Source organism: Molossus molossus, unplaced genomic scaffold (assembly GCF_014108415.1).
Source record: "Molossus molossus isolate mMolMol1 unplaced genomic scaffold, mMolMol1.p scaffold_m16_p_14, whole genome shotgun sequence".
Taxonomy (NCBI): domain Eukaryota; kingdom Metazoa; phylum Chordata; class Mammalia; order Chiroptera; family Molossidae; genus Molossus; species Molossus molossus.
The window spans coordinates 66,754,170-66,769,506 of NW_023425349.1; the positions used below are offsets into that span (position 1 = coordinate 66,754,170).

General features: G+C 42.2%; 1 protein-coding gene across 2 annotated transcripts in view; it reads left to right on the forward strand.

Moving 5' to 3' along the window:
- Positions 1 to 15,337, forward strand: part of SNAPC3 (small nuclear RNA activating complex polypeptide 3) — a 33,665-nt gene that overhangs the window by 10,166 nt on the left and 8,162 nt on the right. For both annotated transcript variants that reach the window (XM_036260305.1, XM_036260306.1), the window contains exons 4-5: positions 4,691 to 4,795; positions 7,828 to 7,977. In XM_036260305.1, the coding sequence (XP_036116198.1) occupies positions 4,691 to 4,795; positions 7,828 to 7,977 (255 nt within the window). The remainder of the gene's footprint in view (positions 1 to 4,690; positions 4,796 to 7,827; positions 7,978 to 15,337) is intronic.

Sequence of the window (15,337 nt, forward strand, 5' to 3'; positions counted from 1 at the left end):
TTGTAGTTTTTTTCTATACAAATCTTTCATCTCCTTTGTTAAATTTATCACTAACTATTTTATTCCTTTCGATGCTGTTTTAAATGGAATTGTTTTCTTTTCTTTTTTTTTTTTTTTTTATCCTCACCCGAGGATATTTTTCCATTTTTTGTATAGATAGAGTGGGAGGGAGAGAGAGGAAGGGAGAGAGAGAGAAACATCGATGTGAAAGGGACACATCGAGTGGCTGCCACCCGCACGACCAACCAGGGCCGGGGACAAACTGCAACCAAGGTACATGCCCTTAGCGGGAACCGAACCCGGGTCTCTCCGGACCGCAGGCGGGCGCTCTAACCGCTGAGCCAAACCGGCCAGGGCTGGAATTGTTTTCTTAATATCCTTTCCAAATATTGTTCATTGCTACTGTATGGAAATACAACTGATTTTTGTGTGTTGGTTTTATATCCTGCAACATTGCTCAGTTTATTAGCTCTAACAGCGTTTTTTTGTGTGCATGTGAATTCTTCACGATTTTGTACATAGATCATACATGGGCCCTGACTGGGTAGCTCAGTTGGTTAGCGCATCCTCCCAATATGCCAAGGTTGCGGGTTCAATTTCCAGTCAGGGCACATACAAGAAGTAACCAGTGAATGTGTAGATAAGTGGAATAGCAAATCAATGTCTCTCTCTCTCTCTCTTCCCCCCTCCGTTTTCCTCCCACCTTCCCTCTCTCCGCCTCTGTCTCTAAAATAAAATCAAATAAAACATAAATAAATAAAATAATATATGTTATTTGTAAAGAGATAATTTTATCTCTTTCTAGTTTGTATCATTTGAACCCCTCTTGCCGAATTGCTCTGGTTAGAATTTCTAGTGCCGTATTGAAAGAAGTGGCAAAAGGGCACATCCTTCTCAGTCTTTCACCATTGAGTGTGGTTTTAGCTGTGAGTTTTTCACATACAAACTGCGACCGAGGTATGTGCCCTTAGCGGAACCGACCCCGGGACTTTCTGGTCCGCAGGCTGACACTCCAACTGCTGAGCCAAACCGGCTAGGGCCGCATATAGTCTATTATGTTGAATAAGTTCTCTTCTATTCCTAGTTCAGTGTTTTAGCATGAAAAATAATTGGATTTTGTAAAATGCTTTTTCTGCATCAGATGACGATGTGGGCTTTCCAACCCCATCGTTCTGTTAGTGTGGTGTAGTACATTGATTGGTTTGCATGTGTTGAATTTACCCTTGCATCCTGAGCGTGAATCCCACTTGGTTGCACTATATAATCTTTTTAATATGCTGTTGAATTTGGTTTGCTAGTATTTTGTTGAGTTTGGCATTTATATTTATAAGGGATATTGTCCTGTAGTTTTCTTGTAGTGTCTTTGGCTTTGGTATCCAAGTCTGCTGATCTCAGAATGAGTTAGGGAGTATTCCTCCAACTCTTCAGACTTTTTCCAAGACTTGGAGAAGGATTAGTGTTATTAACTTCCTTTGTTATTTGGTAGAATTCACCAGAGAAGTAATCTAGTCCTGGGCTTTTCTTTGTTAGGAAGATTTTAATTACCTACTCTGTCTCCTTACTTATATAGATCTAGTTTGATTTTCTTTTTCTTCTTGAGTCAGTTTAGATTTTCTTCCTCCTGCTAGCTTCAGGTTTAGTTTGTTGTTCTTTTTCTAGTTCCTGATTGTAAACAGTTAGGTTATAGATTTCAGATTGTTCTTGTCTTTTTAAGGTAAGTGTTCACAGCTCTAAGTTTTTCTTTTTGTACTGATTTTGCTGCACTTCAGACGTTTCTTATGTTATATTTTTATTTTGTCTCAAGGTATTTTTTAATTTTCCTTGTGATTTCCTTTTGATCCATTGTTTATTTGAGTGTGTTAATTTTCACATATCTAAATTTTTCAGTTTTTCTCCTGTTCTTAATTTCTAGTTTCATCAGTTGTGATCAGAAAATATACTTTTTTAATGATTTTAGTCTTTTTAAGTTTATGAAGACTTGGTGGTCTATCTGGAGAATGGTCCTTGTGCACTTAAGAAGAATGTATATTCTGCTATTGTTGGATGGACTGTTCTATATATGTTAGGTCTCATTGGTTTATAGTGTTATTTGGGTCTTCTATTTCACTATTAGTTTTCTGTCTTTTTTTCCTACTCATTGAAATTGGGGTATTGAAGTTCCCAACTATTACTGTAGAACCGACTATTTCTCCCTTCAGTTCTGTCAGTTTTTGCTTCATGTATTTTGGGGTTCTGTTTTTAACTGCATATATGTTTATAATTAATTTATCTTATTGCCGTATTGACTTTTTATCAATGTACGTATTATGTCCTCCTTTGACTCTTGTAACCTCTTTTAACTTAAAGTGTATTTTGTTTGACAATAATATAGCCACCCCAGCTTTCTTTTGGGTACTGTTTGCATGGAATACCATTTCACTCTCACCCTCTTTGTGTATTCATATCTGAAGTAAGTTTCTCCTAGGGAATATCTATGTAGATCAAGTTTGTAATCTAATCTGCCAGTCTTTTTGCTTTTTTAATAGAATTTAGTCCATTTACATTTAAAGTGATTACTAATGAGGATTTACTTCTGTTTAGCTGTATGTCATCTATATTTTTGTTTCTCAGTTCCTCCATTCCTGCCTCTTTTGTACTTAGTTGAATTTTTATGGTATATCGTTTTGCTTCCTTTCTTCCTTTCCTTCTGTTTATGTTCTACTTATTTTCTTAGTGGTTACTTTGGAGATTACGATTAACATCTTAAAATTATAACAACCTAGTTTTGATAATACCAACTTTGTTTTAGTAATATCCAGAAGGATCAGTACACTGCTTCTACACATCTCCACCCCCCCTTTATATTGTTATCTTTACAGATTACATCTTTATATATTGTGTGTCTGTTAACATAAATACTGTTTTGTGCATTTGCTTTTGGAAAAAGAGTTGTAAACCAAAAGTACAGTAATATTGGCTTTCATAGTTACCTGTGTAGTTTATCTGAAAAATATCTTAATTTCTTCCTCATTCCTGACGGATAGTTTTCCCAGGTATAGAAGTCTTTGCTGATGGGTTTTTTTCATGGCTTTTAATATGTAGTCCCACTGCCTTCTTGTCTACATGGTTTCTTGTGAGAAATTGGCTGCTGATATCATTAAGGAACCTCATTTCCTTTAGCTGTCTGTATGTGGTTTTCTTTAGGTCATTGAGTACATTTACGACAGTTGATTTAACATCATTGACTAGTAATTTCAATATCTGGGCTCCTTCAAGGATGGTTTCTTGTAAATGGGCCATATTTTTCTGTTTGTGTGTTTTATAAGTTTTTTTGTTGAGAACTGGACATTCCGAGTATGCTTATTACTTCTTGTTTGTTTGTATGTTTTTTAAATCCTCACCCATGGGTATCTTCAGACAGAACAGGAGGGGGGGAGAGAGAGAGAGAAACATCGATGTCAGAGAGACACATTGATTGGTTGCCACCCACACGACCCCAGCCGGGGCTGGGGACGAAACGCAATCAAGGTACGTGCCCTTGGCTGGAATCGAACCCAGGACTCTCTGGTCTGCAGGCTGACACTCTAACCACTGAGCAAAACTGTCCATGGCTGCTTAGTACTTCTTGAGGGGTGGTGCTGTCTATTTGTGACTTTTCCAAATTATTTTCCAATATGTATGTTCTGTGTTGTGTATTATCACTGATGTTTCTGTTTCATTATCTCTGTGGTCAGCCAGTGACCTAAGATTTCCTTAAATGTCTGCCTTCATAAATGAGAACAGGTCCTCTCCCTTTGAAGTTTCCAATAACTGCTGTTGGGGGAAGCCACAGCTGGCGAGGGCCAACAGCAAGGCAGATGTCTGCATCAGGCCTTCAGGGCATCACTAGACCAACCAAAACACACAACCCCCAATTTTTGGAGAACAGGGTCCCCACTGCCTGTCTGGCATCAGCCATCATTTCTAGGACCATGGGCTGCTATCAACACTTCTGTGGCAGGGCTGAAGAATGGGGGAATGGTAGTTGGTTTGTACCCTCTGCTCATTTATGAAAAATCAGCAGTCTCTCTTCCCACCTTACTGGTTGCTTTGCTAGAGGGACTGATCCTTAGAGCTTCCTACTTCACCATTTTGTGTGACATCACTCCCTATTATTTTTAAAACATCTTTTCACCCTTACTTAACCAGTTCACCTTGGTGGCCCCATTTTATAGTTATTAAGCAGATATAAAAGAGAGTGTGGTTATTAAAGATGTGACAATGTTGTAAAAAGCAAGAGTTTTAAAGCCAAACAGACCTGTGCTGGCATCTTGCCTTGCTGCTGTACCTTGAACTTTGTCTGACAGCAGCTCTCAGAGTAACATGAGAGGAGGTCTGTAAAAGATCAATAACTGTAAATGCCAGTGTTATATCAGCATTAGTTGATATTCCTCTTACTCTGGTTTTATCATCAGTTGGTAAGCGGTGCCATCTTACTAGATGCTTTATGTACACATTCCCAGCAACAGTTCTGTAAATATGTGTTTTCTGTTTCTTACAGAAGATGAAACTAAAGCTTAAGTTTTAATAATTTTCTTGAAGTAGAATTGGGAGTCAAAATCAGGGCTGTTGTCAAAATCAGTATTGCTTATAGCCTTGTTCCACACTGCCTCTTATGTGAGTCACGGTGTCTGATTTTAATGTCTCTTATTAATTTGTTTTCCTCCTTCAGGAATCACATGCCATAGGAAAAAAGCCCGAAAATCCAGCAGACATGATTGAAGAAGGGGAGCTTATCCTATCTGTGAATATCTTGTACCCTGTAATATTTCATAAGGTCAGTAGTAAAACCTTTTGCATTCCACAGATAAGATGAATGACTTCTGTCAAATGGTTTAATTATTTGAAGGATCGTATTCCTTAGGGTTCAAAATAAATGCAAGCAGATGCTATTTTATCTGGCATCCTGCTTATTATATTCTTAGGTTCTTTGTTTTTGTTTTCACGGGATTGGGTTCTTTGTTTTAATAAGGAATATTGTACGTAAGATCAAGTTCAAATAATGCCTCCATGAATAGGGTTACAGTTCAGTGCTGGAATGCATTCTCTGGTGTCTGCGCTGGAAGCAGCTGCAAAAGTGTAGGAATCCACGGTGATTCTAACTATGTGCTGTTGAACCTTGTTTCCCGCCCCCCCAGAAGGAGTACGGTAACTTTTTTTTTGGTACGTGCCCCTAGCGGGAACCGAACCTGGGACTCTCTGGTCCACAGGCTGACACTCCAACCACTGAGCCAGACTGGCCAGGGCAAGTGCGCTAACTTTTGTTCACCAGTTTAGAATACTTAGGAAGTTATTTAACTAAAGACAGCTCTTCTTTGATGAAAATGCAGAAAGTTAACAGGTCAGGGGTATCTAGGAATTCCTTAGGGAATCTCTAATAAAAAGAACTGCCCTAGCCCTGGCCGGTTTGGCTCAGCGGTTAGAGCGTCGGCCTGTGGTCCTGAGAGACCCGGGTTTGGTTCCCACTAAGGGCATGTACCTCGGTTGCAGTTTGTCCCCGGCCCTGGTCGGTTAACTGCCCTATAACAGAGTGTATACATTCTTGATTCCTCAAGTAGATATCATAAACTTTGATAAGGCTCCACTGAAATATTACTATACAGCCCTGTCCGGTTTTGCTCAGTGGTTAGAGCCTCAGCCTTGCAACCAAGGGGTCTCAGGTTCGATTCCTGGTCAAGGGCACGTACCTGGGTTTCAGGTTTAATCCCTGGCCCTGGTCAGAGTCGTTTGGGAGGAAACCAATCTCTCTCTCTCCTTCCCTCTCTTTCCTTCTCCCTCCCTTTCTTTCTCCCTCCCTCCTCTCCCTCCCTTTCACTATATCTAAAAATGGAAAAATATCCTTGTGAGAGGATTAACAAAAAAAAGAAAGAGAAATATTACTATACATAAACTGCACTTGTGAATAAATAGGCTTTTATGAAGCATCTGGAATATAGTTAGTACTAATTATCTTATTTAATGAAGATCTCAAATTACCAATCAAATAAAACAAAACCAATAAAATAGGACCTCTGGATTTAACATTATGGTAGTGAACAGATTGCCTGACTTCAGTGTGGTAACTTCTGGGAAATTTTAAAAGACAGTGCTGCTAGGTGAAGTTAGAGTCGACAGGTTTTTCTTGCTAATGTCATTTTAGTAGTATCTTGATTATAAACTTTAGCTTAAACTAAAAAAGTTCTGTTACCAAGTGTCTTAGTCCATTCTGACTTCTATAACAAAATGTCACTTACTTGGTGGCTTATAAACAACAGAAACTTATTTTTATAGTTCTGGAGGCTGGAAGACCACGATCAGGGTGCCCACGTGGTCAGGTTGGGGCTGTCTTCCGGGCTGAAGACGTCTCACGTGGCAGACGGGTCTAGGGAGCTCAGTGGGATCTCTTTTATTTATGTATTTCTTTATTATTTATTTTAAAGAAGTTTATTGATTTTTAGAGAGCAAGGAGGGGAGAGGGAGAAAGAGAAACATCAATGTGTGAGGGTGAAACATCCATCAGCTGCCTCCTGCATACCCCCCACTGGGGATTGAGCCTGCAACCCGGGCACGTGCCCTGACTGGGAATCAAACCAGCATCCTTTCGGTGCATGGGGTGATACCCAACCAACTGACCCACACCTGGCCAGGGCTTTTGTTTTTAATATAAGAAAAAGTTTATTTAGAAAGTTATGGAGATAGAAAGGCCCTTGGAGCTTAGGAGAGAAAAAAGCAGAGGTAACGCACCTGGGAGGAAGGAGGCGGGAGGAAGGGTGTGGGCATGCTCCCTGGAGGTTGAACATGAGTGCATCTGGGATAAGAGCACTAGTCCCATTCATTGAAACACCATCATGACCCAGTAACCTTCCAAAGGTCCCACCCCCAACACCATCACTATGGGTGTTAGAATTCCAACATGCAAATTTGGGATAGACAAAAACATTCAGACCATCACACCAAGCATCTCGGTTATATCCATGGATTTTTTTTTCAATATATATATTTTTATCCTCATCCGAGGACATTTTTGCATTTATCTTCAGATAGAGCTGGAGGGAGGGGGTGGGGGGAGAAATGTCAATGTGAGAGAGACACATTGACTGGTTGCCACCCACACGACCCCAACCAGGGCCGGGGACAAACTGCAACCGAGGTACAACGTGCCCTTAGTGGTAACCAAACCCAGGACTCTCTGCTCCGCGGACCAACGCTCTAACTGCTGAGCCAAACTGGCCAGGGCATATCCATGGATTTTAATTTATGGAGGCGACCAAGTGACAACACTCAAGGCTAATGCCATAGAAAGAAGAGTTTTATTACCTACGCTTTCTGAGGGGGGGGTGCCATGCTGTGTAGGCCACAGGCGGAAGCACCAGCGTCAGGAGGCAGAAAGGAGGAAGGGGAAGGCATAGGCCATAGTCTTCATTATGGTCCCGTGAGAAAGGCAAGGCAGGACAGAGGAAACAGTTTAGGGTTGGCTAGTTTGAATAATGCCAGTGGGCTCTGGGGCGTGGGGGATGTCCCTGGTTGTCTGTACCTGGACCTTGATTTAGGGCAGGTGAAATGCTGGCTTGGTATGTGAGTTAGATAACTTGGTTTCAGAGCATCGGCTCTGGATCACAGGGACATGTAAACAGCTTTGGCGTTAGTTTGGACCTGTAATTAACGAATGCCAAATAGACAACTACAGATTTTAAGAAAACACGGAACAAGTTATGGGGATAACTTAAAGCAAGAAACCAGTAACTTAATTCAAATCTGATCCAGACAGGATTTATAGTTTAATTGCTTATCTTTAAGTGGACACTAACTTATTTACTGTTTGACTTCTAGCACAAAGAACACAAACCATACCAGACGATGCTGGTACTGGGCAGTCAAAAGCTCACAGAACTCAGGGATTCAATTTGCTGTGTCAGTGACCTCCAGATTGGTGGGGAATTCAGCAATACTCCTGACCAAGCCCCTGAGCACATCAGCAAAGTAAGGTGATTTTTTTGTTTTGCCCCCATAAAGAGGAAATAATAATAAGCTAAGGAAGTATTGGTTACTCTATCGGGATCCTAAGTATTCCAGTAAATGCTTTCTTCTTCTAATCCATTCCCTCAAAGCCTGTCTCTTCCCTGCTCTTTATCCAAAAGACCTTTTCAAAGATAAGGCTTATGTGGTACTCAGTTTTGATTTCCCCATATCCTATTCATTTTCAACCGTTCTTTTTATACTCTTCCTTCAAAGGTCATAGTAACCACCTAATTGTTTAACCAATTTATTTCTTTTCCATGTTGATACAACTTGATTTCACTGTAGCATTTGCTGTTCACTCCTCTTACAAACTCTGGAAGAGTTTGTCGTAACTGCCCCAGCAAAGAGTTGGAGTCTATGCGAGAATCTCACTGCCCGTAGAAGGACCGGTCAGTTCAGGGACCAGTACCAGACAGAGACATAGCACCTGATGCTTGTCATCGCTGGTGGCTGCCAGGGTGATGCTCTCAGAAGACAGACAAACCCTACATACTCATTGTATAATTATGGAAAGTAGCAGAATGGCAGACTGGCTGTCCTTGACGTTTTCAGCAGGGATCCCTTGCCCAGTAAAGTAGAAGGGCCTTCCCGCCTATTAACAGTGGATCAACTGAACCGGCTGCTATTTAAGGCCAGTCTGTGTCCACTGTATTTCAGCCCCAATTGTATAACCAAGGACTTGTTTCTTATAATTATCCCCCGTGTCCCTGCATCATCAGTGTCTTTTTCATTCTGTCAGCTCCCATTATTTTATTTTTTATCCTCACCTGAGGACATTTTTCCATTTTTTGTTCAGGTAGAGTGGGAGGAAGAGAGAGGAACAGAGAGAGAGAGAGAAACATCGATGTGAAAGGGACACATCGAGTGGCTGCCACCCGCACTACCAACCAGGGCCGGGGACAAACTGCAACCGAGGTACGTGCCCTTAGCGGGAACCAAACCCGGGTCTCTCAGGACCGCAGGCTGACGCTCTAACCGCTGAGCCAAATCGGCCAGGGCCGTTCCCATTATTATAAGAATGTGTGGTAATACATCTCGCATCCTAACACCTCTTCTTGACATTGTATCTTCTTCTAGCTCAGTGGTTCTCAACCTGTGGGTCATGACCCCTTTGGGGGTCGAACAACCCTTTCACAGGGGTCGCCTAAGACCATCGGAAATATGTGTTTTCCAAAGGTTCTAGAAACCGGGACACTGCTCCTCTATCACATGCAGACACGCCCACATACAGCATGAGGAAGTATTAAAGGGTCGCCCATTAGGAAGGCTGAGAACCACTGCTCTAGCTAATGGTGTTCCCCACCATTCCACCGTGGCTTTTAGGACATTGCACCCACTCGATTTTCATCCTGACTGACTTAATTCCTTTGCTGGATGCTTCTTACCTTTCTGACTTAGTAAAGCCCTGTGAATTAATTCTTAGACTTCTCCTCTGTGTATTCCGACCTCTCCTCTGTTTGTGCTCCCTAGGCGATCTTGTCCAGATTCATAGCTATAAATACTAGGATTCCCAGGTGAGTGTATCCAATCTCAACATCTTCTCTGAACTCCAGACTTGTATATCCAGTAGCCTCCTTGACAGTTTTTATCAGATATCTAAGAGCCATTTCAAATGTAGTATGTTCAAAAGCAAACTAGGTGTCTCTTCCTCCTCATATCTATACCTTCCCATGTTCCCATCTCAGTGAATATGCCCATTCTGCCCCTGGTTACTTACGCCAGAAACCTTGGAGTCAGCCTTGCCTCCTTTCCTTCCCACGTTGACAGCATCAGTAGGGACTTCGGCTGATCCTTCACAAGCACCATCGTTTCTTGCCTGGACTGCTACAGTAGCCTGCTGACAGGTCCTGCTGCCCCCTCCACACTGTGTGTATCCTCTGTGCCAGCCAGAGTGACACTTTTTTTTTTTTTATCCTCACCCGAGGACATTTTTCCATTTTTTTGTTCAGACAGAGTGGGAGGGAGAGAGAGGAAGAGAGAGAGAGAAACATCGACGTGAAAGGGACACATCGAGGGCTGCCACCTACACGACCCAACAAGGGCCGGGGACAGACTGCAACCGAGGTACCTGCCCTTAGCGGGAACCGAACCTGGGTCTCTCTGGACCACAGGCCGACGCTCTAACCACTGAGCCAAACTGGCCAGGGCAGAGTGACATTTTTAAAGTATCAGTCAGGTCTGCAGAGGCTTCCTCTTACATCTAGCATAAAATACAAAGTTCTTATTGTGGTCTACAAATGGTCCATTATCTGGTCCTTTCTACCTTCCAACTTCATATCCTAACATCCCCTCAAGTGTTGCCTTCAGACCACACCGCCATTCTTGGTGTTTCTCACATATACTAAGCAGATTTCTCCTGTGTAGAGCCTTTGTGTCTTCTGTTCCCCTCACCCTAGAATGCTCTTCACTCAGCTATTCAGATGGCTCCCTCCTTTGTTTCTTCCTGGCCTCAGATGTCACCTTGACAGAGAGGTCTCCTTTAGCAGCCAGAGCAGTATTCTCTTCCCCTACCATGCTGTGTTTTTCTCTGTGTTTTATTATTTTACTTTTTAGATAGCGTGGAAGAGAGGGAGAGAGACACATCAGTGTGAGAGAGATACAATGATTAGTTGCCTCCCAAATGACCTACTGGGGCCAGAGATCAAACCTGCAACCCAGGTACTGTGCCCTTGACCAGAAATCAAACAAAAGACCCTTCAGTCTGCGGGCCAGTGCTCTAACCACGGAGAAAACCAGCCAGGGCTATTATCTTATTTTTTCATTGCACTTTGCATTCAACACTGTTTTGTATTAGCTTCAGGTGTATAGCTCAGCAGATACACATTCACATAGGTTACAAAGTGTTCCCCCTGGTATTCAAGTGCTCACCTGGCACTTAACATAGTTATTATAACAGTATTGACTATATTCCCTGTGCTGTACTTTACACCCCCTGACTATTCTGTAACTGCCAATTTGTCCTTAATCCCATCGCCTCATTTCACCTCGCCTCCCAACACCCGTCCCCTCTGGCCTCCGTCAGTTTGTATCTATAAGTCTGTTTCAGTTTTGTTTATTTTGTTCTTTAGATTTCACATATAAGTGATATTATATGGTATTTGTCTATGTCTGGCTATTTCACTTAGCATAAAACCCTCTGAGTTGTTCATACTGTCTCAAATGCTGATTTCATTAAACGTCAGTCAGAGAGGAGGAAAATCGAGTGGGTGTTGAGTCCTAAAAGCCAAGTAAAGAAAGTATTTCAAGGAGAAAAGCCGAATAATGTTCCGTTGTGTATGTATCGCCCCTCTTTCAGCCACTCTTCTATTGATGGGCACTTGGGTTGCGTCCACAGCGTGGCTACTGTTAATAACACTGCAGTGAAGATAGGGCTGCATATATTTTTCTTATTAGTGATTTGGGATTCTTAGGATAAATTCCCAGAAGTGGAATCGCTGGGTCATAAGGCAGTTCGATTTTTAATATTTTGAGTATATTTTTCTTCTTCTTTTTTATCCTCACCCGAGGACATTTTTACATATTTTGTTCAGACAGAGTGGGAGGGAGAGAGAGAGAGAAACATTAACGTGAAAGGGACACATCGAATGGCTGCCACCCTCATGACCCAACCAGGGCCAGGGACAAACTGCAACTGAGGTACATGCCCCTTAGCGGGAACCGAACCTCGGTCTCTCTGGACTGCAGGCCGATGCTCTAACCACTGAGCCAAACCGGCCAGGGCGAGTATATTTTTCTTAATAGCATTTATCACTATCTGACATCATATTATCTGTCTTCCTTAACTTGAATATAAACTCTGTGAGGGTAGGGGTTTTGTTTTGTTCAATGATCTTTATTCCTTCAATGATGTATGGTACAGAGGAAGTACCTAAATAGCTGTTGAATAAATAAACCACAAAAACCTAAAAGCTCAATGTTTAAATTAAAATTAAGCTCATTCTATCATCTCCCCTTTTTTCCAGCTGAACCTGTCCCTTTTAATTCCTGTTTATTCTGCCATAATAGCTCCAAACTCTTGTTTTTTCCATTGCCATCTATGTTAGTTAGGGACTTCCTAACTGGTCTTCCCACCTTCAGACCCTCCTATACATGACACTCAAGCTGCCTTTCAAAAACTAAGCAGACACCAAGAGGAACCCTAAGGTAAACTGTGGACGCTGGGGGACCGTAACGTGTAACAAATGTCTCTTTCTAGTGAGTGATGTTGGTACGGGGGAGGCTAACGTGATGTGTGGGGCAGGGAGTATATGGGAAATATCTATACCTCCTTCTCAGATTTGTTGTAAACCTAAAACTGCTCTAAAAAAATAGTCTTTGAAAAGAAATTGATCCTGCCGTTCTCCAATCTGAAAATATCAGTGGGTCTCCGCTGCCCTATAGTCCAGAGTCCTCAGGCTGATGGGTAGGGCCTTTTGTAACGATGGGTCCTGCCCGCATTACCTTTTCATACTGTTCACCCCCTATTTTTTCACTTTATGCTTCAACCACAAATGAATGTGTTTATCTTCCTCAAGCATACCATACTTTTCTGTACCTCTGAGTGTTTGAACATAGTAGGAAGCCATTCCCTCCATCCATGTGGTGAGTTCATATTCATATGTCCAAACCCAACTCAAGACTCACTACATGAAAATTTTCCTGAATGTCCTCTCTTTGCCACTCTGGCTCCATTTCATTGTTCACTGTACTGCTTATAGCAGTACACAGGTGCTCGTGGGTATGTCTGTCTGCCCACAGGGCTGGCCGTGTTCCAGTCTTTGGCAAGACCAGCATCGTGGCTCACATAGATCTCACATACATAGTTTCTGAGTTATGTTGAAATGGTTTTAAGATATTTGGGTTTTTGAGGTTTGCCATCTCGGTGCTCTTGGAGATGAATTTTAGGTTAGAGAGAAACAAGTGGAATTTCAAAGCTGTATGCAGACTGGGAAATGAGAGTCTTATGTAAAATTTCTCAATCCTACCAAAACAAAAACAAAAAAGGCTAACTGTAAAGTTTATTAGATCAGTTTAATAAGAAAAACGTGAATTAGCCCTGGCCAGTTTGGCTCAGCGGTTAGAGCGTCGGCCTGCGGTCCGGAGAGACCCGGGTTCGGTTCCCGCTAAGGGCACGTACTTCGGTTGCAGTTTGTCCCCGGCCTTGGTTGGTCGTGCCGGTGGCAGCCACTCGATGTGTCCCTTTCACGTCGATGGTTCTCTCTCTCCCTCCCACTCTATCTGTACAAAAAATGGAAAAATATCCTCGGGTGAGGATAAAAAATAAAAGAAAAAAGAAAAACGTGAATTAATCTTTCTCAGTCCAACTATGTCACCACTGCTCAAAGTGATTTGTGTCAGATCTGGGAATCCTGTCTTAGTTCCGGGAATCCTGGGGTGTGTTGTTCACCAGGCTCGGTTGCTTTATTGTTTGTATATCAGTGCTGATGCCTTCAGCAGCTTTCTAAGCTGGGGGCTATATAACCCATTGTCCTAGTTTAATGCTTAACACATTTGCTGTTAACGTTGTTTCTGCCTCTTCCATCTATTAAAATAGTATCTCTGATTATTGCACACTTACCATGTGCTAAATGTACAATAGGCTCTCTTTGAAAGAGTTATCACCATTTTAAGGTAAGAAAAAGATGGGTCAGAGCATAGTCGTGAGTTGCCCCTGGTCAGAGCAGTGGCAGAGGCTAGATTCAGACCCTTGTCCACTGGCCTGTGAAGCCCCTTGTTCTGTCTGTGCCATGGTGAGGTTATGCCTGGTTGGAGACATTTTGCCCTACCCTTTTGTGTACTTGGTGCTCAGTCTCTAAGTTTTGTCTTGGAAATTTTAAACATACACACAAAGAATAGTATAATGAGCCCTTATGTACTTGTTACCAACCTTCAACAGTTTTCAGCATGTTGCCAGAATATTTTACCTCTTCACCTCATTCCAATTTCACACCTCACAGAATTTAAAGTAAGTCCTTAACTTATAATGCTTTTTTAAATAGGGGAATATTTGACACTGATAATCATGTAACAAATTAGTGAGTTGCAGTTCTTGTAGTTGAGGAAATGAGAATCTTTCTTCCAGCCAATAAGACTTCTCAATAAAAAACTTTCTTTGATTAATTTGGTACGAGAGAGGACTAGGAGAGTTGGAACACTGTATTTGAATCTTTTTTAAAAGCTTATGTCTGTGCCCTGGCCGGTTTGGATCAGTGGTTGGAGCGTCGGCCTGGGTTCGGTTCCCACTAAGGACACATACCTCGGTTGCAGTTTGTCCCCAGCTCTGGTTGGTCGTGCAGGTGGCAGCCACTCGATGTGTCCCTTTCATGTCGATGTTTCTCTCTCTCTTCCTCTCTCTCCCTCCCACTCTATCTGAACAAAAAATGGAAAAAAGATGTCCTCAGGTGAAGATTTAAAAAAATAAAATAAAAGCTTATGTCTAAAATGTAATATGTTCTGCTAATGTTTGTTTTTGGACGGTAGCAGTTCAAGAATGGAGTGCATTTTTTTTTTTTTTTTTTTTTATCCTCACCCGAGGACACTTTTCCATTCCCTGTTCAGGTAGAGTGGGAGGGAGAGAGAGGAACAGAAAGAGAGAGAGAAACATCGATGTGAAAGGAACACATCGAGTGGCTGCCACCCACACAACCGACCAGGGCCGGGGACAAACTGCAACCGAGGTACGCGCCCCCAGCAGGAACCGAACCCGGGTCTCTCAGGACCGCAGGCTGACGCTCCAACCGCTGAACCAAACCGGCCAGGGCCGGAGTGCATTTTTAAAATGTATAAAACAGTACCAGTATTTTAGCTCAAGTTTTTCAAAAAGTGGTTTCTCGTGTTTTCATGTCTGATTGTATTTATCTTTTTTTCCCTTTTTATTGATTTTAGAGAGAGGAAGGGAGAGGAAGAGAGAGATAGAAACATCAAGGAGAGAGAACATTGACTGGCCGCCTCCTGCATGCCCCCCACTGGGGATCGGGCCCACAACCTGGGCATGTGTCCTGACTGGGAATCAAACCGGTGATCTCTTGGTGCATGGGTTGACACTCCACCACTGAGCCACACCAACCAGGCTGTATTAATCTTTTTTACATTAGTCTCCCCACCCCCCACCCCCAATAATCTCTTAGGGTCTTTCTTAGTGGAATTCTTAAGAAAATACTTTACATACTTATTATAAATAAAGCCTTGATATAGGAAAAATGGTGACATAAGCTTAAGTTGTAAAGTTTCTCTCCCACACTCTGTCCCTTTACCATTTTCTCACAGATCCTAGGAATGTTTCTATATATTCTAATGTAGCCAATTTCAATGTTAGCAGGAGTAGAAATGGCTATGCCCAAAA